The sequence below is a fragment of the Meleagris gallopavo genome, chromosome 1, assembly GCF_905368555.1.
Source record: "Meleagris gallopavo chromosome 1, MGAL_WU_HG_1.1, whole genome shotgun sequence".
NCBI classification, from domain to species: domain Eukaryota; kingdom Metazoa; phylum Chordata; class Aves; order Galliformes; family Phasianidae; genus Meleagris; species Meleagris gallopavo.
In genome coordinates, this window is record NC_139404.1 from 70,694,761 (window position 1) to 70,721,714 (window position 26,954).

At 43.1% G+C, this 26,954-nt stretch overlaps 2 protein-coding genes across 2 annotated transcripts; one reads left to right on the plus strand and one right to left on the minus strand.

The window, feature by feature from the left end:
- Positions 1-405: 405 nt before the first annotated feature.
- On the minus strand, positions 406-8,134 carry LOC104912478 (polycystin family receptor for egg jelly). Its single transcript, XM_085233358.1, has one exon. The coding sequence runs from the start codon at positions 7,843-7,845 to the stop codon at positions 1,051-1,053; it is 6,795 nt and encodes a 2,264-aa protein (XP_085089484.1). The 5' UTR covers positions 7,846-8,134; the 3' UTR covers positions 406-1,050.
- LOC104915621 (tetratricopeptide repeat protein 38-like) lies at positions 8,093-26,210 on the plus strand. The gene is made up of 14 exons (XM_085233359.1): positions 8,093-8,275; positions 10,379-10,456; positions 11,204-11,285; positions 12,174-12,345; positions 13,754-13,927; positions 15,562-15,637; positions 16,668-16,787; positions 19,589-19,648; positions 20,792-20,830; positions 20,999-21,080; positions 21,939-22,104; positions 22,976-23,135; positions 23,421-23,494; positions 24,309-26,210. Exons 1-14 carry the CDS (start codon positions 8,252-8,254, stop codon positions 24,400-24,402), a joined length of 1,401 nt encoding a protein of 466 aa, XP_085089485.1. The 5' UTR covers positions 8,093-8,251; the 3' UTR covers positions 24,403-26,210.
- Positions 26,211-26,954: the final 744 nt, after the last annotated feature.

The window sequence follows — 26,954 nt, forward strand, 5'->3', positions numbered from 1 at the left end:
GGCTGCCCTAGTTGTAAAAGCAAAGCAGCATGGCTATCTAGTGCAAATAAAAGCGAGGAGTCTTTGGAGAAAGGAATAGAGAAAGTCACCACCGAAGTTTCCAGTGTAGCTCATAGTTTTGCATGGATGCCAGGAACTTGTCCAAATACCATGGGGAATGGGAGAAAGCCAGGAAGGTTGGCAGCAAGCAAGGCCCAGTGGGTTTTGTTCTAAGGGGTTTCTTACTCTTAGGAAATTCCTCCACCAGAGTGCTTTCTTTTCTCGGGGAATTCCTCTCCAAGGTACTTAGGTGAGTGGGGACCTTTTATCCCCTGCTTCTCAGTTTCTTTTTTTCCTTCTTCTTTTTTCTCTGTTAGGGTGATGCTCCAGGCCCTCCAGATAAGCCAGCAGGGAGTGGTGCCTTTATTGCCATGCACAAGCATTGCTGCTTTTTGCAGTGGGAGGCTCATTCTAGACACACCCCCCAAAAAAGCTCCTTGTCCCCCTTTTGCTTATCTCTACAATCACAAGTAATGTGGCACAGTGACACCCACCACTCGCCCCCCTAGATAATTCCCAGTACTCAGATAGAGTCTTATCACCAAAAAAGGTCTCACAAAGGAAGCGTTGAGCCAGGGAGAATAAACAGAAGGGTTCGGAAAATCGTCTTTCACAGACTGCAAACCACATGGTTTTTTTCTTACCATGCCATTCCAATTCCCTGCCCATCCTGATGTATAGGCAGTGAGCAACCAACTGGCTGGGGGCTTACCTTCCCAGCTGGGTCAGCAGACTGCACCTCGGCAACATGTACCGCTGAAATGGGTGCAAAATATGCTCAGCACAATTTGTCTCAGCTGAGAAAATCTCAATACAATCAGTAACAAAAGTTAAAATCTTACCAAATCCATGAAAAAAAAAAAAAATAAATAAAAAATAATTTACAAACATTTATTTGAAACATAAGTGTTACAGAGTAGAGGTGGTCTGGAATATAAAATCTTGCTTTGCTGTTATTACAAGATAAACCATTTGTTCCTCGTTTCCTTTTCTTTTCTTGAGGCCCGAATGTCACCGAACTTTCCTCTCAGCTTGCCCGTTGGGCACACCGTGGCAAAGATTGGGGCCACTTCTTTTGGCCGTTCTACAGATCAGAAAACACAGCATCTGTTTCATCCTTTGCAGTAGAAAAGCAACCGCTCTTGCTTCATCAGGTGGTTCTTCACAGACAAGTTGTTTCCTATCTCCATAGGCAGACATAATAACAGCTTGGAAGAGGTTGATCAAAACACAGGTCATCACCAACAGGAAGGAGGTGAGGAAAAAACCACCCAGCAGCCTGCTGGACGAAAATGCAGTGTCTCTGAAGGCAGAGACGCAGTAAGAGAATACGGTCTGAGCGGAGCGAATCATATTACTGTAATTCCATTCATGCTGGCCAAACACAAGGTAGCCAAAAGCCATAAAGATAAAGAAGTACACCACCACCACAAAGGCCATAGAGGAGATCCCAGGAAGGGCTGCCAAGATTGATCTTTGAGCCAGACGCACCTCGTAAAATAATCGAGAATACTTTAGCGTCTTCAAAACTGCAAGAAAGGCCAAAAAGCCCAAAGTATTCCTTAGATTCTGATCTAGATGAGAAACTGCATGAAAAGGAATGAAATCGTTTGGATAAAGTAAGAAAAAATGAACGATATCCGCTCCCATCTTGAACTTTAAAACCTGGAAAGGAACAAGCAGGAAGAATGCCGATTTTAAGATGAAGCTGATTGTCCCAGAAATATTTTTAGTATCTTCCTTTCCTTGGACCATGCTGTAGAGGCCGTCTGCAATGTACACGAGCAGAAAGGCAACAGCGGTTAGGAAAAACAATTGTTGACCTTTTGTTTGCTGATGGAAAATGGGGACAGCAAAAGAGTATACTGACAAAGTCGGTTTTATGATCCCCAAATAAGACAGTTCAAATATGACTGAGATACTGCAAAAGAGATTTCCATCAGAGTTGAACGTGGTCAGTTCGATGATCACAGCCCAGGTCTTTTCATCAAGCCAGTTGCTCTCTTGCAGCAAATCCAGCCTCGTTGTGGAATTATATTTTCCTTCTTCAGGGAAGAAGTAAAACGTGTATCCTCCTGGTCCGTATGTGTGCAAATCTCCGTATGAGACGTAAGTCCAGGGAGTCCTGTTTGGTTGGTAAGTGAACCCATGGTAACTGCTGGTATCCTCAGAAAAAGAACGGTTGGCGACTTTGGTCCATGTGCCAGCATAGTCACCTTTCTCTTCCATGTCCCTGCCGTATTTGTGAAGGCAGTGGCTTCTACTGATCACAAATTTATTTACGAAGCTGTGAGGGTGGAAGCATGTTTTCTCAGTACCTTTACCCCGCACTTGCCTCATCCGAGGCAAACCGATGATTTTGGATGAGCTGTCGGTAAGAAAAGTTGGCTGAATGTCGTTGTGGATCAAAGGCAAGAAGGTGTCGTTCACCCACATGTAAATATCTGCTAGCTTAACCACAGCAGGGAGTCTGGGAGAGAACTGGTTCCGAATAAACTGGTTGTAGTGGAAACAGTTAGTGTTCTCAGTAGAATAAGCAAAATGTAAGACAACTGCTAAAACAACAAGGTGACCGATCACATCTTTTATGAAACTGAATGCCTTGAATTTCATTTTTGCTGCTTCCAGCATCTTTGCAATTTCCCCATCTTCTAAAGGCTTATACTGCTCGGTGTCTCTGATCTGGGCAAGTTTAAAGTGCTTCTCTTGCATCTCTTCTTCATTCAGTGCTTCCTTATCTGTTTTAATCTCAGAAGAGAGATCCTGGGTAAACCATGGAACGTTTTCACAGTATTTTGGACGAACGGTGTTCAAAGCTGAGTAACAACTGATTTTTATGATTGAAACAAAGAATACATTTTGAACAAAGGAGGTTGCCGATGCTAAAAGCCACTCCAGCGAAGTCTGGTAGCCGTAAGACAAACCATACAGTACAATGAAAAATGATGATACCCCACTTACAATTATCACTAACACCCACGAGATATAGATACACCACCAACAAAAAACCACGGGTGGTCTCTTGCACAAAAGAGCAGAAGTAACGCTGGGTAGCTTGCTTTCTTCCTGGAAGTTCCCTGCTTCTTTTGCGTAGTTATTGCTAAAATTGGAATTTGACAGTAGTCTTCTCTGCCAGGCTTTAACCTTTGGAGGGGAATTCTTTTCTGTTTGCTCCTTGTCTCTGGTGGTACTTGCACCTCCTTCTGCAATTGGGAACTTCCTGCTGTTCTGGGGAGCTCCCAGGCTTCTCGTCTTTCTGTGATGTGTCGGGCTCTGAGAATTGCTGTGAGCAGGAACGTTCTCCGGGGAACTAATGCTACCAGACTGTGAGGACCTTTCTGAAAGTTTCCATTTTTGCAAACGTTCTCTCCAGGTTTTAAGATTTCCAGGAAGGAGGGGTAGATTTCTCTGTGGGTTCTTCTGGGAATACTTAAATAAGGCCATTATAATCATTTCCACGGGTATTGTAATCAAAGCACATTCAATGCCTATGGCAATTGATCTCATGTACCTCAAGTGTCTTGGAGATTCTTCATTCTTGTCAGCATTAAAAAACATAATGTTAACAAACAGGTTTAATAATAATATTGTTAGACAGGAAGATAACCTTTGGAGCCTGCTATAAGTACCAGTGAGAACCTGAGCAAAAACGGAGAGCCATAGATGGCCCTCTTTCAGACCACTGGCCAGATCAATCAAAAAATAGTCCTTTCTGGATAGAGGTGCTTTTGGGTTGGTGACGGAAAATGTCCTTTCTAGTAAGCCATCTCCCTTGTCAAGGGCAAGCCATTTCCTGCACATAAAGAACCAGGTCTTCCGAGCAGACACGTGTTCAACTTTGGCTCTGCTTAAGAACCAGCCTGGCGATGGGCCTCTGTTATTGTGCCAGACCCTGAAGGCGAGGATGTCTCCCAGGTCTTCCTTTGTAGTCAAGAGAAAACAGTCAGTGCTTCCTTGACGGAAAGCAGGGAACTGTGGGTGCCGTAAACAGTGGATATCACTTGTGCCGTTCTGGCCGATGAGCTGAAGAAAAACGTCTGCGTTGGTCCCAGCTCCCCAGCGACTGCCAGTGTACAAAGTGACCAAAAAGCTGACTTTATCAAAGGGGTCGTTGTCGGGCAGAACGATAATTTTGTCTTTGCTGACCATCTCAGCCCTGTCTTTTCGCACGGCCCAGAGAGACAAAAGAAAGTAGGCTGAAAAAATGAAGAGCACTGTTAGAAGAGTCACGGGGTTCTTAGGGATGTCTGCTATTAGGTTTCTTTTCAGATCTACTGTGTTGGGAGTAACGATGACTTTGGCTGCCAGGAACTTGATGTCAAATGTGGATGTATTTGACGCAGTGAGGACTGACCGACTCCTGTGACTCCGCTTCATGCTGCAGACACAGTGTACCCGTTGCCAGTTGGTCAGGGAACCAAGTCTGCACATGTCTTCCCTCCACTGATTTTGAACTCCCCCCAGAAACAAGCAGTGATCGCTAAAAGTGTGTATGCTCACCAGCCTCATGTTTGGATACCTTGTGATGTAGGGGGTCAGCAAGATGATGGAAATGTTCCGACTCTGGGCACCGCTTCCTTGAGCTGCAACTTTCAGCACTGACTCTGGGAGGCAGATGATGTAAGGAGCCTTGATGTTACACTCTTCATCAACTGCCTTGGTTTTGCTTGCCACCGTTGTCATGTTGTGAAAAGCATCAAAAGAGGCTATGGGAAAATTCTGAGTGACATTAGTGCCTGTGAACACTAGCACCTGGAAAGCCACTTGTAATTTGGTCAGGATCTGGATGTATATGATTTTGGTATCTCTGTTCACTTCAAGACTAAATCCTCCGGTTGTGTAGGTTTGTGTTTTATCAGGTCCCATTGCTAACTGAAATGTTGACGACTCGGTGTCTTTCCTAGCGATAAGGACGTTTGCTTCTTCAGGCAGGATCCCTTGCAGATCCCCATTAGCCTTGGTCTCTGCCATTTTGAAGCCCAAGATGGCTGTTGCAATTTCTGAAGTATAATTCAACCAAGGGAAAGGGTTTTCATCAAACTCAAACAGGGCAGTGGAAATGACTGCATCGTAAGACAATCTTGAAGAGTTTCCAGTTTTTAGTGTTGGATAGAAACAATTCCTGCAGGCTTCTGTGGTAGAGAAAGCATTTGCAACATTCCAGTTTTCGTCCTTCATCAAAGTGATTTTCCAGTTGCTGGTTTCCATGACAGTGTCTTCCTCCCCAGGGACTTTGCCTTGGAAAACAATCTCAGTTAAGTTTTCCATGATGGAGAAGACTTGCGTGACTGCACTAACATTGACCTTCCTGCGACGCAGAAGAGCAGCTCTCAGGATGTTGGACAGGCATTTTAGTATTCCACTCGTCTGAATTTCTGTTTGTTCAGACCAGTGGCTCTCATTCCTCTGTGTTTTCAACACCCTGGTTACTTCAGTCAGTTTTGTAATGGCAATCTCTTGCGATCGAGCATTCACTTCCTCAGGTTGCTCTGTGACTTGAAAAAGAGAGGCTACCACTTGGTTAATTACCATCGTGCTCTCAACCGAAATATTCAGGGCTGCCTTAATAAGGCTTTCCCTCAACTGAGCCTTGGGCATCGGGAGCGTTGGTGCAGCTTCGATGTAGTTTAGGACAGAGGCTGCAAGATAAGCCAAATAACCCGCATTAAAATAGTCTCCGGTCTGGAGATAAGCTGTCATGGGCGCACTTAAACCACTCACTGAGGCAAGCAGTTCATGAAACACAACAGCTAGCGGTCGACTTCTCAATGGGTTCTGTGCTCTGACATGCAGACTCAGTTGGGTAAACGCCCCCAGAGAATCACACACTTGAACGTACAGTGTCAGAGCATACCTCCGAGAGGGTTCACCAACTGGGAGGAGAGATGGAGGCATTCTAGGCTGATAGCCAAAGTACAGAATTGTGCCAAATGTGTTGTCCTTCACCGAGTTAATTTTGGCAGTTTTGGATACGTCGGAAGCTACTATGACTTTGTATGTCAGTGGTAAGTTGCTGTCAGAAAATCCACTGCACTGGACAACAAATTTTGTCAGGAAAGCCGTTCCGCGGTGAGGGCTGATGCTACACTTGCCAGCCCTGGGTGGAGAATTCACTTTAAATGCGTATCTGTAGAGCGATGACCTACCGCCCCACGTCGTCACTTTTAGTAGCAGTATGTATGACTGATCTGCAGTACTGGTAAAAGTCAGAGCATGTATAGAAAGGTAAGCACCAGACCTACCTGTTGAGGTTCTGGAAGACCAGTCAAAGCTAATTTCTGTAGAATTTTCCAGCCAAAGCGACCAGTGGTAGACTGGCTTGCTGCTCGTTTGACAGTTGAGGCATTTGCCTGACAACGTAAACCTCTCTGTCGGAATTACAGCGCTGCCACAGTTTTCAAGGCACGTCACATCCAGGAGAGGCGAGAAGCCAGACTGCACATTTACGCTTTGGTCAGCATAACTCTTTCTTGTGTCCTTTTGAATGACTAAACGGAAGTGGTAGACAGTGTTTCCTGGGAGTGCTTCCGGTGCTACCACTTGGACAGCCCCTGAAGATGTCAGCCACCTCAAATCCCTCTGGGCTGGATGACATTTATTTCCTGCACCGATTCTCATGCTTTCATAGTCCGATAGCTTTTTAGTGCAGTACCAAGTAAACGTGATTCCCTTTAGTCGTTCCGGTGAGTCGGGGTCATAGGACACAGAGCCATCAAGAGTCCAATTATCAAAAAAGCCTACTGTCCGGAAGACACCTCCTGCAATACTTGCCACAAGATCACTTCTCTCTATCTCGAGGAAAACTCTGTCTGTCTTACTGAAGGATCTTTTGGTCCCAAGCACGTATACTGTAGCAGTAAAATAGACCTGATACATTCCATAATCCAAAGTCCAGCTGGGAACCGTTAACTGTACTGTGTTTACACCGGGCATCGATGATATATTTAAAGGTTGGTCCCAGTCTGGATTCGTTTTCATGTCCTTAACAGCATAGAATATCCACTGAGGCGTTATGGACACGCGGAGGTTGCAGTCCACTAGCACTCTGGCATACAGGTAAAACGTTGTCCCCTTTTTCTGACGTATCACAGAGGTGTGAAGAGGAGGTTTTTGAATTGTAACCGAGTTTAATTTGCAGGCTGCTTCCTGGTGGAGCACTGCCGGTTCTGTTGTTCTTGAAGCATCATCCCTGACTCTTGGGAGAGCTGGTGTCAGTCCACTTCGGGTGCCGCCCACTGTTGCCACGAACCCTTGGTGTTTCTCAGGATCCCAGGGGAAAGCAGAGCAGTGGAACACACAGGCGGCGCTTCTCGTGCCATCACGGTAAGCGTGTGAGCTATTCTGGGCGGCCCACCTTGCTGACATCTCGACGCTCACGTTGCCATAAAGGCACTCGGGTGCAGCGCATGAGGCAGATGAGCACTGCACTGTAATGAGATTGGAGGCCACGGGCCAGAGAGCGCTTCCCGGGGAGAGGCCTGTCTGGAGCGTGAATTGCCCTGACCAGAGGGAGGTGTTCTTCACCCAGCCCCAATTCAGGTACCAGCGGCAGTGCGGCGGGGAGGCAGGCTGCCTCTCTTTGCTCTCTGCCTCCGCTCTCGCTCCTGGGGCTGGCTGGTACCGCAGTCTCAAGGTGCCATTCCCCAGGCAGGAGAGCCAGCCCTCGCCGCTGCGCCCTTCGGAGCCGCGTCCGTGAGCTCCGAGGCAGGTGACCGCCAGGGGCGGCGCCTGCATGCGCGGAGAGGAGGCTCGCAGGGCTAGCAGGGAAAAGGTGAGCAGCTGGAGCAGAAAAACGAGCGTGGCCATGGCAGGACGACGGGCGACGGAAAGCGCTCGTCCTGCGGCGTGACCAGCCGGCGGCTGCCGGTTGCGTAGCGCCAACTGTCAGCGAACGACCTCGGAAGCCAAAACGTTCTGCGTGCAGAGCGGTACCTGCCGCCCTCCTCCATGGCGCGGCTTGCAGAAAAACGACGTCGGCTTCGAAACGGCCCCTGGACGGGCTGCCAAAAGGGGCCACGGACCGCTCGAAGCGCGGCAGGCGGCAGCACCGCGTTGCTCTCAGCGGGGCGGGTGGATCGGCGGGGCCGCCGTGCCGAGAGGAGGACCGGCCCCGCCCCGCCCCACGGCCCGGCCCGGCCCGGCCCGGCCCCTGCGTGCTCTGGGAAGTGCAGAGTCGCTCGGGCGAAGGCTGAGAAGGGGTTGTGGGACGGCCATGGCACCGCTGAGGGACTGCAAGGTACGGGTGGGCCGGAAAAGAGCGGCGCAACGGCGGAGCCGAGCCGAGGGTTCGTTCCGCGGCCGCAGGCTGCCGGGCGGCTGTGCTCGCTGTGCCCGCGGGTCCCGCAGCTGCCGGGAGAGTGGGCGGCGAGGGCGAGCAGGCCTCTGCTTCGGCCACCGCCGGGACGTGGGGCCGGGGAAGGAGCCCGCGGCTGGGAGCTGCGGCGGCTGCGGCTGGGAGGGGCGTGGGGAGCCGGCCCTGCTTTCGTGCGGCCTCGTCCGGGTCGTCCCGAGAGGCGCTGTTTGGGGAGCTTCGCTCGCCCTGGGGCTCGGACAGCGGGCTGAGTGCTGCCCTCTTCCCTCCGGGGGAAGCCAGGTAACCTGTGAGTTGCAGCCCTGGCTTGGCTGCTCTCTCGGTGATTTTCTTTCTGCTCGCTTCTTTCTGAACTCAACCTTGCGAGTTGTAAAAAAAAAAGAAAAACAAGTTTGTGACGTTATATTGTCGAGTACTTGCAGGCGTGTAATGTGAACTGTCCAGTACTTGAATGGTTGGTATGTGAGCCTTTAATCAAATCTCAGTGTGAAAGCTTTAGAATATTGTGTAAAAAATGTCTTCCAGCCTACCTAAAAGCTTTGACAAGGATGGCACTCGCTGTGTGATTAAGTTGGGAAGGGAAGCACCTGAGATTGTGTCTCCCACCATTTACAGGAGCATGAGGTGATTCTTTCATGTATATATATCCCCTGGCGAGATTAAGACACAACATGTGCAATGTTTGTCCTACCAGTTTATTATAAATCCTAGTCACTTAGAGAGATGGGGAAGGGATGACAGGCATTGGAAAGGAGATAGGAAATAAAAGCAAGGAGTCTTTGTGGAAAGCAAGAGGGATAGTCAGCACCGAGGGTCTAATGTAGCTTGTGACTGTCCTTTGATCCCAGGAACTCTTCCAGTCACCATGAGAGATGGGAGAAAGCCAGGAAGCTTGGCAGCAAGTAGGGCCCAGGAGGTTCTTTCATAAAGGATTTGTTTTTCTCAGGGAATTTCTCTACATTATGCTTAGTTTAGTGGATACCTTTTATCGCCCACTTCTCAACTTCTTTTTTTTTCTTCTTATCTTTCTGTTAGCTTGATACTCCTGGCCCTCCAGATCAACAGGGATTGGTGCCTTCATTACCATGCATGGGCATTATCGCATTTTGCAGTGGCCAGCTCTTTCAAGCAGGGCCCCCACCCCTCCTCCAAATTCTGCTAATCTTTATAACCATAATCAAAAGTTGTGGCACGGTGACACCCACCACTTGCCCTCCTAGATAATTCGCTGTTGTCAGTTAGAGCCTTATCACCAAAAACGTCTCATAAAGTGAGCTCTGAGCCAAGGTGTTAGGGCAGAAGGACCAGTGCAATGGAAAATTGTTATGAAGAATGAGAATGCTTGCCAGACTCCTAAGATCTAGGCTGGCAGAAAAAACTTCACCAAGGAGTGACCTTCAGTAAGAGAGCATTCCTGAGTGGCAGTCAGCCCTTAAATTAGGTCCAAGAGGTTGGAGCCTGGCTTTCAGAGCTGATTGGGTCGTTTCTCCAGGTACTCAATCAGTTGTTCAGGCCAAGGCTCAGCAGTTCACATACACAAAGGGGGAAAAAAAAAGAGTTGATCACAGATGGTTGATGACAAACTTGTGGTTGTGTTGCTATCCTGTGTGGGAAAACACTGTGCTGCTGTCACGTGTAGAAAAGCAGGGCCTTAATTCAGCATGTGACAGTTCCACGTGAGGTGGGCCTGCAGCAGAGGAACTTGTCAAAAGGGAACCATGATGAGTTGAGAATCGTTCTTGCATTTTGAGGTCTGTAGCCTGTTGAGTTTTACCGTTTAGGATGTGTTGGTTCTTCCTCCCCTCTGCTAACCACAACTAATGGAGTTGATTGTCATAATGTAATGTCGTATGTAATTACGGCTGCAGAGAATGTTTCTGTGGCTGCTCGAGTTGTCTGTACAGCACAAGAACACAACAAGAAAACGTAGTTGAGAAGCGTCAGCAAATGATTGCTTTTGAAGTTTGTTGGCTGCGTTTGGACAAGCAGTGCATGGAATAAGCAGTTCCTTTTTTGTTTACTGTGCAGGCCTGGCAGGATGCTGGACTTGGGCTGTCCACCACTAGCAACGAAGCCTGTAAACTGTTTGATGCTGCGCTAAGCCAGGTATGACATAAAGCAAAAATAAGAGAATGTGTTTTGGAGGGTCTTGTGCACCAAGTAGTCTTTGCTGTAGCTAATTTTTGCATTTGTGACCGTCTGGAAGATGAGAAGAAGATGTATTTAGTTTTATCGATTGAGGAAAGAACACTTAAGCAGTCACTGTGCTATTGTGTACTTAGATGTACGCCCATGATTCTTTCCCACAGCAGAGTCAAATCTAACAGGTAAGTTGTGGTCTCAGAGGTGTTACGCTCTCATGTATTTTCTGGGAATAGGCTGAGGAACAGAGCCTGAGAATCAGGCTGAGTTCAGCCACTAGCTGTCAGCAGAAAACCTAATTAACCTAGTTAGCAGAGAGCTCTGCTGAGTGTTGCAGCTGTGGGAAAAGCTTCATCTGATACGCTTATGACACTTAACACTGGAGAATCATGGAAGAGACATATGCTGCTTAGAAAATGAAGATTGTTAGTTCTGCTGGTGGCCGGAGTACCTTAAAGAAAACATTTTCTCTGTTTTCTTCCTAAGTAAACTCAGTGTACTAAGTGTAAAGATTCTGTTTGTCTTGCTTCCTTTAACTTTATCCTGCCTGGGATCCTGGGCTACCTGATCTAGTGCCTGTTTGACTTATTGGCAACCCTGCCAGTGGAACTCGATGAACTTGGAGGTCCCTTGTAGCCCAAGCCATTCTGTCATTCTGTGTGAGAATGAGAAGATGCCCAGTGTCGTTGGCACTGTCTGTCTCTTTTGCAGTATGCGACGTGGCGCAACGATGAGAATCTAGGAGGTATTGAAGGGTGTCTTTCCAAGTTAAAGGCTGCAGATCCAAATTTTGGTAAGTGTAACCTTTAACTGTTAGCATGGGAAGTGCTGGATGATACGTAAATCACTCCAAAATCATGCCTCCTGTTTATTTCCACTTAAACTGCAATGGATTCAAAGAGCGCAATAATATTATTTGATGTAACGCTTTCTGAGCTACAAAACACAATTTTTTAACGTAGTCACCACAGCTAGCTATGGATTTTCTCCAGAGACCATCAAGAGCATGCATGCTGCACCTGTAAAAATCTGCACTAGCAGAGGTGGCCTGTTGTTGTCTCTGCTGAAATGTATCACCTGCCACCTTGCTGTGTTGACACCCACTGTTTGGTCTCCATAAGTGTTCAGCAAACGTCAATAGTTTCAATAGTTGCCATTGATTCCATGTGGAAGAATTCAGGGAAACATCTTTGCTTCATACACACCTCCACGTCAGACAGTGCTTTAACAGGCTGCCCCTCTGCTGCCATCTGTCACACAGCAACAATATGTTACAGAATATTGGCTGGAAAGTTCTACTGCTATACCAACATTCGCCTCTGACACTGTGGATCAGTGTAATAAAATGGGAGGTATTACTTTTGGAGCAGCCCTTCTATCCTGTTTCTTTGTGTTCACTGTACTTCATTTTGGCAAGTGGAAACTGGTGTGGTATAGAATTCTGCAATTTGTCTTTAGAGGGGAGAGCAGGCTGTGGTGATGTTTCCGTGTTTTTCACTCAAGTCTTTTGTAATGCCTGTCATGAAGGGCAATGAAAACTTGAAGCTTTAGAGTCTTTTCAGTCTTTGGCTACAAATGAGACCCATTTCCACCAAACCAACCCAAACCTCTTCATGCTCATATAGAAATGAATAATGTGCATTTCTGTACTGCTCATGATATAACTTGCTGATTTCCATAGTAATGGGACATGTCATTGCTAATGGATTGGAGCTTATTGGTGCTGGAAGCTCAGTGCGGCTCAACAAAGATCTGGGCAGTGCGCTGCAAACAATGATGACGCTGTCAAGATCTCAGCCTCTGACTGAGTGGGAGAAGCTTCACGTATTGGCCTTGGACACGTTTGCCAGTGGGTAAGTGGCTGGCCTTGTGGGGAAGGGGATAGTGGCTGGTTTTGTCATTCAAGGCCTTCTTGCTGTTACTGTGTACTGCTGCCTTACACTGTGTCCCATTTGCTCTTCTGTTCTCCTCTTTCTTCTTATGAAAAGTACTGTGAAGAAGTTAAGCTTTCAAAGGTTGAGGCGATGCCTTGTCGGGTTTTGTCCTAGCAGTCTAACCAGTCATGTAGCAAAGAATCAGGATCAGGTGTTTGTTACTGTTCTCAAATGTGTCTCCCAGAATTGTATTGCCATCAGAATCCTAGGAGGGAAAGTGCCATATGGCCTCTGACATATTTTTAAGCACTTCTTTTTTTAAATCCGTCTTAATTACATCAGTGCAGTAAAGGGTTTAGAAATGGGATACTTATAACTACTCTAAGGTCTTCTGTAATATAATACGTACTTTGAACCGGGCATGCAAATCCTCAAACTAACTTTTCACAGAATTGCAGGAGATGGAGTGATCACAAAAGACTGTTGAGTCCACCACCAGATGAGTTCAGATGAGTCTTGAATATCTTCATAGAAGGAGACTTTGCAACCTCCCTGGGCAACCTGTTCCAGTGCTCCTAGTGTCAGAAAGTTGAGTGGGAGATGCTAGTATCAGCAGTTCTGTACAGCATTATTGTTCCTTTCAGTACGATGAATTTCTGTGCACTCTAGACAAGTAATCATTCACTTTTATTATTCATCAAACATGTGAACATGGCTTTACCTTCCATAATTCAAAGCAAAGGTAAAGAGGAAGCTACCAAAACCCTGCTAGTATGGGTTCAGTTCCCATTGGAACAAAGGTGTCTGTGTGCCTATGACTCTAGATTAATTATCGAATTATAGAATTGCTTAGCATGTAAAACGTCTTTAAGGCCAAACTACCAAGTTCCGTCATTATACCAGGTTCTGTAGTGTCAGGTTTATACATTGCTTTACAGCCACTCATGCGCAAGTCTGTACCCCTGTATGGGGTTGTTGTGACTCCAGTGTAGGACCGGGGGCTTAGCCTTGTTGAATGTCATGCAGTTGGACTTAGCCCTTTGAGCCAGCCTTTCCAAATTCATCTGCAAAGCCTTCCCGCTCCCAAGCAGATAGCAGCAGATTCACGTTCAATCTCGGGAAAGTCTTTATGGTTCAAGCTTGTTTCTTTTTCCTTGGCTTTGACAGCTTTTGTAAGAATACTTTTTCATGTGATTTCCCAGAAAGTGCCCTGTTTAAACAGTGTCATTGTTGCTTAAAGAAATAAACAAACTTCACTAAAATTTGTTCAAGAAGAAAAAGGCATTTGTTGTTGAATCTTCTCTTTTTCAGAATAGGAGGAGTTTAGAACTGATAGCAGGGGCAGGTAAGCATGTCTTCTTTCAACTATCAAAATTTTTGTTTATAGACGGCTTCCAAAAGCTTGTGATGTATGGGAACAGATTCTACAGAACCATCCGACTGACTTGCTAGCCCTCAAATTTTGCCATGACACTTATTTCTCTCTCGGATACCAAATAGAAATGCGAGATTCTGTTGCTCGGGTTTTTCCTTTCTGGACACCTGACGTTCCTCTGAGCAGGTAGGTCATGCTTCATTTTCAAAATGGCTCCGTATCTGATGTATGCATACTTGTAGGTTTTAGGTTCAACACATCTAAATAATAGGATTTGTTAGAAGCAGAAGTGTAGACAAGATTAACAGCTTATAAATGAAGTCGAGTGAATTATAGGTGACGCCAGCTCGAACCTCTCCCCTATATCCTTGCTGGCACTGTTAGTGAGGTTGTTTAGTTTAGTTTTCAGAAATGAGCAGTGGCTCACTTTGTGATTTTTGCTGTCAAATAAGGCACATGTCACGTATCGCCTAAGGTAGAGTTGTGTACTCATCTCAGGCAGGGGCAAAATGCCTTCAGGCTTGTGTGCCCATTTTTATTTTTTTTTGTTCCTCAACAACCAGGACAGAATGCTTTTCTCTTCCACAAACAGTGCAGACAGTGTAGACTGAATATTAATCTAGTAATGAAACTATGGCATTGTGCAGTCTCATGACTCAGAAGGCAGTGTCATTTTTCCATCAGTGTTAACTGAAGAAAATGTGAAATCCTTTGTTCTTTGTTTATATGCTATGCTAATGTCATTTGTTGGGGAGGTAGGACTTAGCAGTTTGGACTGTGCTTTTGTAAATTGTTTTTGGCGCAGTTCTACCAAGGTGCAAACTCTTATCCGCTTAATTGGGTACAATTAAGGAGCATTAATCCCAGGGGCATGTAACAGCCCAGTTTCTTTGGGTCTTTATTGCTTAATGATGCTACCTTTGCCACATTGCATTAACGTACTTGTGTACAGTGCGCAATGAAGAAAATGCAGATGGCTGCAGTCATTCTTGTTACCTTTGAGATACTCTGATAAGTTTGGTGACAGCTCTTTCTTACTCATGAACATCTAATTTTTCATTTTTACAACTGCTCTGTGCAACTCTTAATTCCAGCTTATCCAAAAGAGTAAATGTCAGCTGCTCTTGAGTTACTGGTGGTATGCCTCTTGTCACTGATTCCTGTGCCGGCATTTTTGGGCCTTCCCTTTCCTATGAGGAGTAGCTCGTTGTTCCATATTCTGCAAGCTTGAATCCTTTGAGTCCTATAACAGCAGTGTGGTTTGCCACCAGCAGCAGCCTCTCAGTAGATGTCTTTCACTTACAGCCCGATGGGTTGAAGGAGCTGGAGTAGTCACCTTTAGAAATCAGAGTGTGTTTTGACACACTCCCACTCACCACATTGGAAATGTAAATCTGAAGTCACTGATGGGTGCTTTCTGTTTCCCTTGTTGGTAAAATTCAATTTGTTACAAAACACATTGAATTTGAAAAACGGCATGACAGTGGTTGAGACTAGCTACAGGAATGGAGACACTGACTCTCAATATTGTCTCCATTATCTACAATTCATCATTGAAAAAACTGTGTTCCTGGTTCCACGTGATGCTTTTGGCAATGCAATCAGTTTTTAGTACATCTGTTGGGCATGAGGGAGGGTTGGTCTTTTGTTAAGTACACACATTTATAATAGGTAGGCCGTGAGCTCTTCCTGTTGCTCAGTGTTGTGAAGTACTTTGCAAGGACTGTTTTGAGTTGAATGCGGTTTCTAGTATGTTTTTCAATCCTTGCTTAAATCTAGTTCTGAATGAGTAAAGTGTTGTTCTTTCACATTTTGGTCAGCTACGTGAAGGGCTACTACGCTTTTGGACTCATGGAATCAAACTTTTTTGATCGTGCAGAGAAGCTTGCCCGTGAGGTAAGCTGCCCGTTCTTGATGGTAAAATGTGTTTAGAATTGTTAGTCATGTGCTCCCTATCTCTGAGTGATGTTTTGCACAAATGCTGTAAACTGACTCTTCATTATTGCAGTTTTTAGTAGAAGTAGGAAAGGCTTAACATGGAAATGCTCAGTTTCATAGGGAACTGTTAATAACTATCCCTTAGTAGGATTCCTTTCTCTATGCCTTTTGCTGCATCCCCCTAAGTGTAACTGGCTGTTAATTTCTAGTAAAGAATGTTAAATTAGTTTATTGTAATCTGCTCTTGAGAGTTCATTCTGTCTGGGTTCCCTCTCTGTTTCTTTTTTTTTTCCAGACACATACTCATGGATTAGTGAGCAGTTGAGTGTACAGTGTTCCTGGGGATGAAAGTTAGTCTGCATATACCCTTTTTATAAAGATAGTAGTTGTGTTTGATCTTCTACAGTCTTCAGGATTATTCTTATATTCTTATATCTTGTGGTCTTGGATGGAGTTAATCTCTAATGGGTGTCTTGACAAGGTTCTGTTGCATTAGGTTGCTGAAAGTGGCAACAAAGACGAAACTGCTACTGACTAACCTTACAAAATGGCTAAGATATAATAGAGATTGGAGCAAGAAGGAGTTATTTGCTCAGTATTCAGGTCTGGCTGTGGTCTCGAATTAAAAAGCAATTGCTTGTAAGGAGTTGTTGTAGAGTGCATCATGCCTGTGCACGCAACTCTTTCATGGCTGGTTCTGATGTATGTCTGTGGAATGAAATGTTGTTGGATAAGCTTCATTGAATCCTGCATTCTGAAGCTGTTTTGCACATGTTCACCTCTGTGCAGTCGACTTCAGGACGTCATCCAGAAAACTTTTTCTTCCTTTCTGTCCATATCAGTCTTCCAGGTGTAGCTGGTTGGAGCAGTACAGGGTTGTACCTAACATGCAGCACACAAAATTAGTCTCTTGTTTCCCTGTCACCAGTAATAACTGGTTATTTGCCAGTTTGAGAGATTCATCACATTTTCCTTTTTTCATTCATAGGCTTTGGATATAGATCGGACAGATGCATGGTCAGCTCATACTATAGCTCACGTAAATGAAATGAAAGCAGAGGTGGAGAAAGGGTTGGCGTTCATGAAGGAAACAGAAGACAACTGGAAGGTAAGCTTTGTCACAGCATCTCTGAAAAATATCTTTTTAGGTCGTCTTTGCCTGCTCCAGCCGAGTCCTGCAATTGTTCTTCATCTAATTCCTTTCTGTCTGTGTGTGTGTGTGTTACAAGTAATGCAGGTTTCAGAAATGAGTAGAAAACTTCACTTGAGGTGCTGTTATCCATGTCAGTTTTGAAGCAAGAAGCAAAAAAATGTCAACTATGAAAGGCCCGTACTCTGGACGACTTCAAGCCATTGTTAGTGAAATTACTCGGATGCCAAATTACATGCAAGTTGGGAAGCGTTCATGCAATCTGTCCTCTCTCAGTGCCTTATGTTAGCTAGGAGTATTGTTTAAATAAAACAGCACACTGCTTTTCAACAAGAGTGTCAGTTGTACAAGCACACACCATAGTTTCTTTTTTCTAAGCAGGTTGAACGGGCTAGGTGTTTTTGTGACATAAAGCCATGGTCACTGCTGGCAGATGTAGCATCAGATAAAACTTTGCTGTGATTATTATGGTTCATTGATATGCACATGTTCATAGCAGCAAAGTGGGCAATGATATTTTCATAAGCCTTTTGCTTAGACTGAGAATCAGACATCAGTTGAGAAACTTGTCTAAATTCTTCTTGTGTATCCAAGGTGAGCTGTGAAATAACACATCAAAAGCACACAGTTCAGAAAGCTCATGTAATTAGTTTGTTCTTGTTGTTGTTTTGGGTGTTTGTTTGTTTGTTTTGTAATTTGGTCGGTTTTCTTTGCTTCTGGATGTGAAAGGCTTCATATGTCAACTGTAAGAAAATAAAAGAGAAATGGTGCTTCTGTCTCTTGTCTCCTGAAGTTGCTTTGTGTATCTGACAAGGTTGTTATATAGAAAAACATTGTATTGGACAGCTTAATTAGTCTGTCATGTAGTCCTTTGCTGCAAGTAAAGCTTAATTTTTATTTGTGATGTGCAGCATGTTTTTTCCTGACCATTACCCACGGAGCAGGTAATATGGTAATGTTCAGAGCAGAAGCTTGCGTGGTTTGCTGTTGAGAGAACTCCCAGGAATTTATTTCAGTCAAGTGAGGTCATCATTTCACCTCACCCTAAGAGTAAGGCTGGATAATGAGACTAGATAGATGGTTTACTTTTCAGGTGTTTTTAAAGTTAATCTGTTCAGATATCAAGTTTAGATGTGCAAGCAACCCTCTCTTGAGGTTCATATCTGTCATGTCTTTAGAAAGCATCTCATCCTTTGACACAATACTTTTAATGACAGTTTGGGTGGCACCTTCAAAACCACCACCAACATTTTTAAAATGGCTCTCTAACTTTTGAAACCTGTTTGGACTCTGTTTCTTAAAATAGTTCCATGTCTCTATCATTTATACCCTTTATTTGAATAAAACAAGATTTAGAATAAAGCAGAAGTATAATTGTCTGATGTATCCTCTTGCCTGGTCCAATATAGTTAAGACTTATAACAGCTGACATTGTCATAATAAGGCTTATAATAGCTGACACTGTCATAATGAAATGTACATATTCACTTATGCAATATTTTTCATTTTTGCCATCATGAAGCCAGTTAAGATGTAATCATGTTGAAGAAAGCAGAGCTTTCTAAGGCTTTAAATAAAGTTGTTTGTATTTGGCCTGATCAATTGAAAATTTTCTAATGACTGGGATTACCTATCTGTACTGCCAGAGTATTTGTGCTCTATTTGTTGCCCACTTCTCACTTAGCAATTTAATCTCATTCAAAACTCCAAGTCAGCAGCGGAAGAGGGCTTTTGTTTTATACAGTGAGGTAATCCCATATTCTTATTCATATGTTGTTTGGTATGTTGATATGGTAGTAAACGTGGTATGATGAGATTTATGCCAAACACTTAACTTTTGAGCTGCTGCTGTTGATTTTGTGGTGTAATATTAAACAAGGAAAGATTACTACAGGACTTATTGTAGCTCAGTAAAGCTCTGACATTCACTGGGAACCTTTTTGCTTCTTTCAATTGAAGGAGTTGTCAGCATGATAATGAAGATGCTTTTTCCACTTGTGAGAAGATTAAATTTAACTACTGTGTTAGAGAGAATGAGAAGAGAGAACCTTCCTGGTATTTTGGTTTTTCCCTTAAGGATAAAGGAATTATATTCCTGTTTGTCTATTCTCAGCATGCTCACAAAAGTCAACAGCAGTTACATTGCCTTGAAGTACAGGCTAGGGAAGAGCATTTGAACTCCTGGTGTCAGCTGGGAAGTATGGTGCAAGGTTCGTACCGTTCAGGGAATATTCATCTCATCTGAGGAACTGCCCATGTATTTGGGATCTGTTTTGTAGTCATAGTAAGATGTAATTTTAAGAAGTGATTACTCAGTCTGAGATGGAGATCAAGGTGAGTGTGATGAATGGCCCTCATAAGGTGGGCCTTTCCTCCGCACTGTCTAGCCACACTGCTTCAGTCAAGACCCTTACGTTTTAGAAGAGGCAAATCTTACTCTTGTGATAGCAAGATAGCTTTTGGATTTTTTTCCTTAAGGAGTGCTGCAAGAAAGTGAATTCTCCTGAGGCATCCAAGCGCAGTTCTTCTCTGGAAAAAGACTTGGGGGAAACTGATTTTTTGTAGTGTCTCCCTGAATTGGAAAGGAGCGAGTGTAACAATGAGAGATTTTATGTAGGCCAGCTGATGTGAAGTTCTTGTCTGTCCTGACTTTTGAAGCACTTGCCTGTTGAAGAGGAGAACAGAAATCTGCCTAGAGATGTTGAAATGAAAAGTTATTATGTAAATCGTAATATTTCTCTCTTTTTACTTTTTTGCAGGGCAGTGATATGCTTACTACCCACAATTACTGGCATTGGGCTTTAGGCTTCATAGAAAAGGTATGAGATGTTTTTTGATTTATGGTCCAGACAGATAATTCATCCAATGCTAGTTAAAAGGCAATCCTAGCACTCATAGGGGTTTATGGGTTATTTCAAGGAATGCTTGAAATAAATAGCTTGAAATAAATGCTTGAAATAAAATAGCACAAGGACGTTTTTACAAGATAGTCCTATAGTCCCATTAGCTTGACAGTTTTTCATTACACTGAACAAAGATCCATTATCTTTGCTAGAATGTTGAAGGATTGCTGTGAGACTTTCCCATCTTTGAAGATGAAATAATCTCACTGATTACACTTGGTACAATTATTTGATGGATATATGAACTTGGATCTCCTATTTTTAGAAAAAAAACCAGAAAATTCTCTTCAAGTTCAATATTAAGTTGCTGACCTCAAAATTCACTGACTAAAAAAAGACTAATCTCTAAATTTGGTAGCTAATTATGTTGATCAGTGTTTTTTATGTTTAATTATGTTGATGATTCATGTTACTAATTCCTGTTATTAAAGTGATTTAAAATTTAGTGAAACTCCTTTGTAATGATTGCAACTTATCCAGCATATCAGGTTGCAGTGCAGGATTTCCTTGGAGTTCATAATGCTTAGCACTTGTCATATTTGTCTCTTTAGTGAATTGGACCCCATCTCATTGAAGAGGTGCTATCCTTTGGTCAGAACACAGTGTCAGTTGCTTATGCTTCATAGTAATGATATAGAAAGCATAGCTCTAACAGTAGTCTAGTAGCTTGTTTGTTTTGCCACCTTCTGTCTATACAGATTTTTTTACAGCATGCTTAAGAAAGTGCACATGTTTTATGAAACAGTACTTTTTGCAAAGGATCCTGAAAGGAAGGTGAGAAAGAGAGATGAAACCTCATCTTTCTCCCTCATATGTAACAAACACCAGTATTTGTTCTCATTATTAAATGAAAACTAAATATACTGGTTGTTTTAGCTAGTAAATCCTGCGTTGTCTTGGTCTTTTCTCTCTTTCTTTTTTTTTTTTTTTCCTGAAGTCATGTGACAGCAAAGTAATGTTATGGTATCTCTTAATTGTATTTATATCTTTGGTTGCTACCCATCACTCTTGCTTAGTCTACCAGAATATTAATCACACGGTCCTTGTTTGCTTTTACAGGGGGAATATGAGGCTGCTTTGACAATTTATGACAACCATGTGAGTAGGGGTCTTTTATATTTATTGAAGGGCATACTTCAGATTTTGATATGTGTTTTCATCCTTCTGTAAGAAATTGAAACCTACTATAATTTTGTACAGTGCACATAAGTTTGATTATCTGAGTAAGTTCCTGTTAGCAAGGCTTACGGGTACTTGTGATTACAGATTGCTCCTAAGCTCCTGTCGGGTAGAAGCATGCTGGATATAGTAGATAGCTCTTCGATGCTGTACAGGCTTCACCTGGAAGGTAGGATATTCAACTGTAATTCTTTTTAAACAGTAAGGGGAAGAGTTTCCTTTTTATCTCCCCTTCCAACGCACACCCTGGCATGTCAGAAAAGTGTTTAAAGACACTTAGAGAGCTAGCTTGGTCAGTGTTACAAAAGAAATCTTGCCATTCTGCTCTTGAGAAAAGTCCCAGTGTGAAGATTATAATAGTAAGCTGAATTGGTTTGGGTGGGATAGAGTTAGAATCTCATTCAGCTTAAGCTAACTTGGGTCACGTATTTATTTATTCGAAAGTTCAGCTTACGTTGTCCTTGAAGATGTGATGCTGAAAAATCAAGTACGTTAGCCTCTAAAAAGCTATAGAACTTTCTCCAAGCAAATTTCAAATTAGATACTTCATATTTTGATATTAATTAGCCTCTGGCTTTTATGTACTCCCATAACTCATTGGCATTTCTTCTTAAGTTTTCAAAGCTAAAATTTGTGTTCCTGAACAAGGCAAGGAGGAATGACTTTCCTAATATGCTACTGCAAGACTAATGATGCATTGGGTTTGTTTATGAAATTCATCTTATTAGTCTGTCATTTGATTGCTGTGGGTGATTTGGAATGAACATCTTCTCCAAGCAGATGGCAGCAATCACCTAACGAAGAGAGATACTCACATAATGCAATCTAGAATATTGCTGATGAATTACTGACACTCAATGAAACCTTTGCCCAGAGAAGGCATAAACATTACTCTACAATATAATTTCAGAGACTGTCTTTTTGAGTTCAGTAGCAGTGCTATCCATGGCACGTGATGCTGATCCATACTACTAAGCGATGTTTTTGCCCTTGGTATTTTGATTAAAAAAATATCTTTTACTCAAAGGTGTGAAGCTTGGAGACAGGTGGGACAATGTCCTCAAGCGTGCAAAGAAGCACACCAAAGATCACGTTCTTCTTTTCAATGATGCACACATGTTGATGTCCTCACTTGGAGCCAAAGACCACAAAACTACTAATGAGCTTTTAACAACTCTTGAAGAACTTGCCAGGTAGGTTACGTGATTTAAAGTACTGGATTGAATAAATATTTTGGCCTCTGAGCATCTGAGTGATGATTTCTCTGGCTTGCAGAAGTGTTCCCACCCGCTTCTCTCTGCTTCACTGTGTCACTGGGTCAGGCCTGGTTTAAATAGACCAGTGTCCATTTAGGTCATCTCTATAATGATTTGTATGAGTTACTGTCCAGAGGGGCTTCTGTTGGTGTTCAGCAAGAATCTCTAGTGTTTGTCCCAGACACTAACGGAACGTTTGCTCAGGATTTTCTTGCTGTGGGTTCACACTAAGTTACGTTATGTGCAGCGGATAAAGGATTTCACCTGTATAACAATACGGACATTGTGCAGTGTGTCAGCTGTCTGTGTTGGTTCTTTCTGCTCTGTTTTAAAAGGAACTAGCCATTAGCTGGTAGTGAGACTGTCATAGTCCCTCTGTGGGAAATTGATTTCTAAGCAGTGCTGAAATAGTTCTTGAGAATTTTGCTTTCGAGTTCACTTATTTGCATAAATTGTGCACTGAAGCTTTCCACCTTAACCATGCTGTGTTTTTCACTCACACCTTGGTCAGAATTAAAATTAGTGCAGAGTTCTCTGGCTTTTTTCCCAGCCAAGATGATGTGTTGCAAAGGCTTGGGCTTGTGACGCGTGCGAATGTGTGAGAAGAATGAAATCTGATTGACTGATGAGTAATAAAAAGGTGAAAGTAAAATAACCTCACCAAAAGTAACCGTGTAAGTACGGTACCTGAAATATCAGGCTTGGTTGAGTCAAAAAATAATTCTGTCTGCAGGCAGTGCCAGGCTGGCATTAAATATGCATATTTCTGATTTGATTTGTGAGTGTTAATCACTTTCTCATTCTACAGAGAACCCGGCAAAGACCATGAGCTTTCTTTGGCTCCTAGTGTGGGGTTGCCATTATTGCAGGCTTTGGTGGAGTTTGAAAATGGAAACTGTGACAAGGCTGTAGATCTGCTGTACCCGATCCGTTACCAACTAATCCAACTAGGAGGCAGTAATGCTCAGGTAAAGGATATCGATAGAAGAAGTGACTCACAGTGTGATTCGGTCCACTTTCAGTAGCCTCCCTTAGGTGCTCTCATTATTAAGAGCCCTTGATTCCTAGAGAAGGGAACAACCAAACTGTGCTCGTGACTGAATCCTGTTTGCCAACACTTCCCAGCAGTGTTAGCTATTCAACATCTCCACAGGAACACTTCACTTGGGGGCTGTTGGCAAAGGAGACGTTGTAACCAGCAGTACTTTCTAAGTTACTTACTAACTTCTGTCTTTACTAACTTCTTTTTTCAGAGAGATATTTTCAGCCAGCTATTGATTCATGCTGCTTTAAATTGTAAATCCCAGGCCAAACAAAACCTCGCTAAGTGAGTATTTTTCCTGGTAATTTTTTTTTTCTGTGGTGATAGTACTGTTTTAAAATCAGGATGTAGCAGAGTAGCTCCAAGCAACTACGTCCGTGCTGAAATTACACACAAGCGTTCACGTTAAATGTAGTAACACTTAACTAAGATGAAAAGTACAATAGCTGTCTGTTCCAGAAGCGCAGGCTTACAGTATGGATGATTCGTTTGTATTTGTTGAAGGGCTGTTGATTTTCAGATGTTCCATCTTAAACTGTGGCATCTTGCCAGCTGGTTGTGTACTTAATGGACTCCTAAATTTTGGTGACTTGCTGGAAATCAGGGTAATCCTAACAGCTGTTTTACTGAGAAATAGGATGAATAGATTCTGATATGCGTGCTTGCTTTAGTACAAGTCACAAGAGTTTTGTTTAGTAGAAATCATAGATGTTCCTCATTGTCCTGCTGAGAGTTCTATTTAAATTTATTAGCTGAGCCTGCTGTGCGCTTAAAGGAACGCCTGTCTCCTCAGGACAACGTGAAGCCTTGCCTGTTTGCCTCTTGAAGACTTTTTGAAACACAGATATTAGATAAAATATCAGAATGACTGTTTTTTGCCCTCTGAGTGCTCATTTTCAGTCTCTGTCAGTGTTAGAAAGAACACTCTTCTGCCTTATCTCGCTGCCAAGGCCAAATGTTTTCAGTAAAGGAAATCAAGAGCAGGTCTTTAGGTGTTGTTTTCCTGCTCTTGTAGGGCTATTGCTGACAGTCTTATGGGAAAAATGACATACTCAGTGACTTTCTTCCTGTTTTCCTGCTGCTTATTCTCCTTTTTCAGGTGCCTCTTGAGAGAACGTGATGTGATGAGACCAAATTCACCAATGACGGAACGACTTATAAGGAGGGCAGCGGCTGTTCATTCGGTGGCATAAATCTGTCCTCACTGCTAGCAATAAGCTTATCAGTCGAAGTCTGGGCGCTTTGGGTGGAGGGATGCTGTGCTGTAAACCATGCTGAAGAATCGCTAGGAGCGAGAGATCTGATGACAGCTTACTTGGAAGATACAGCCTGAAATGCAACAGCTTTAAATCTTGGATGATTCCACAAGGAAATGAGAAGATTACCTGCTTGTGATCACAGCTATCTGAATCTTCCTGGGACACTGCTTTTCTAGTATAGTTTCTTTGAAGTTCCCCCTGAGCATGCTAATATTCAGTACAGTAGCAGTGCCAGGTTTTCAGTCATTCATTGGCCCAGTTTGTTACTACATTAATATGTTAAATAATCAGAAAACTTTTCAGATAATTCAAATGAACTTCCTCAGCATAAGAATAGGAAAGTATGGGGCCAGAGCCACTGGAGTGTCAAGCTCCCAGTCCATTAAGACTTGATTTACCCTGGCATTACAGATCTGTCTGCCTTCAGAATCTTTTTCCTGTTGTATATCTTTAAACACTCTCTTACAACAAGTTACATTTTTTTTTCGTTACAATATGTTCCCTCAGAGTTTCCTGGAATTACTAGGTGAATGAAACTGGACAATAGAGACAATAGCTGATAACTGGTTTGGACTATTTTAATGTGGATAGTTGTTTGGCATTTTATCATTTTTTACTAAAAATTTTAAGCCTGAATTTCAGCTAAAACTGTGTGGTCTCTGAGTGGTAGTTGTAACTGCAATCTTAGCGCTTTCCTTAGCTTTGGGGAAGTCAGGCCTTACTACCATCTCAGTAGCACACATGCCATGTTAGCAAAGTAGAGTTTAAAACTAATTTTCATGCACTTGATAGGGACATTGGGTATCTCGTGCAGATAAGGACTGGAAGGAAGCTCTCACGTAAGGAGAGATAATAGTAACCAACACAAAGCTTTATCCTTCCACAAATGATGTGTCAAGCTTTGATGCTGCAAATAAGTGTGATATGAACTGTGAAGCTCTGATAGTTTCTGGTGCCTCTGGATTTCCGCCTCTGCAGTGTAGCAGAGGTAACATGTTGTCTTGGAGCAGTAATACAGAATTCCCTAATGGAAAGAAGATAGAATTTCAAAGCAACTCTAAGGCCTTTTCTTCTTGTTTCAGAAGAGAGACGTGCTTCCCTTCAAAGCAATTCTAAGACCTCCTCTTCTTGTTCCATGAGAGAAATGCTTCCCTCTTTTACTACCTAAGGTCTGGCATCTGCAAGCACTCCTAGGCATGTGCCTGCACCTCCTTTCTTCCAGCTCATGCTCATCCCCATGTCCCACAACAGTTTCCTCTCCCATGTAATCCTTTTGATGCAAAGCACTTGTGTAGCTGGTCGTGCACTTACCCTGGAGTACCTACGCATAGACTTGAAATGAGCAAGTGCCTTGCTGCCAGCCTTCTTCCTTCATTTAAGGAAAAAATATTTTAGCTATAAATTGCTAACAATGTGAAATCATGTAAAGGCTTGCAGCCTTTCGAATCTTGGGCAGAGTCATAGTTCCCAACGTATCAGCTCAGTCAGTAGCTTGCGCCCCATTTTTAGTCTGTGTATTTCAAGCAGTGACTTCAGCAAATAAATTTTTACTCAATGAATGTAAGAAATCTTACTAGGCAACAAAAGCCTGAGAAATCTGCTGCCTGCTTACAAAATGTGTATCCTAAGTGATGAGTTGCTATGCAAATCTAAGAATGACATTTTTAGTACTTCTGATACAGATTTACAACTTTGTCTACTTTGCATCAATAAATTTGAAGATGAGTTCAGCTGAACAACAAGTGTGTGACTTCTTTGCCTCTAAGGATGAAGCTTCTAAATGGGTTATTCAACTTGAGTTTGTAAACCTGTAAAATATGCATTGTCTTTTTTTTCCCCATGAACGTGACTAGAAGCTTTTTCATTCAGTAGTACTACATGTTTTGCTATAAATGAGCACTTCTCTGTTTCTCTGCCTTATCTTCCTCTTCTTACTTTTATGTGAAATGATCCAACTGGTCTTTCTGAACCATTTTCAGTTAACTGCTATGGAAAACAACAAACACACATAGCTTGGTCAAGAAAATAGGAGAAGCAGAGGAAGAACCTAACCAAAGAGCATGCTGACTCCTAGAAGCTCCCCTTTTGAAATATCAGTAGAGCAGTTGAAAATCAGCTGTTACATAGTATTATGTAAGCATTTGCTGTGATGCTTTTTTGCAGAGACTGTGTATGCACAAACATATCCTTGCTCTTGTTTTATCTTTACCGCTCACTCTGAAGTGAGCAGGCAACCTTCCTGGAACCTCCTCTGTATTTCTTCTTCTGGTTTAAGAGGAGTAGAAACGGTTGCTCCTTTGTACTGCGTGTCAAACTTTGTGAGCCTGGGCAGTAACTCGCCTGCCAACATCTCCTTTTCACATTGGCAGTACTTTTTAAGATTTGCAGATGGTCAGAGAGGTGAGAGTCATCACTTTGCAGCTTCCTCCTGAGCTGCTTTATTTGTTACCTGAGCTCAGACTGTGCCATTAGCTCACTTACCTCTG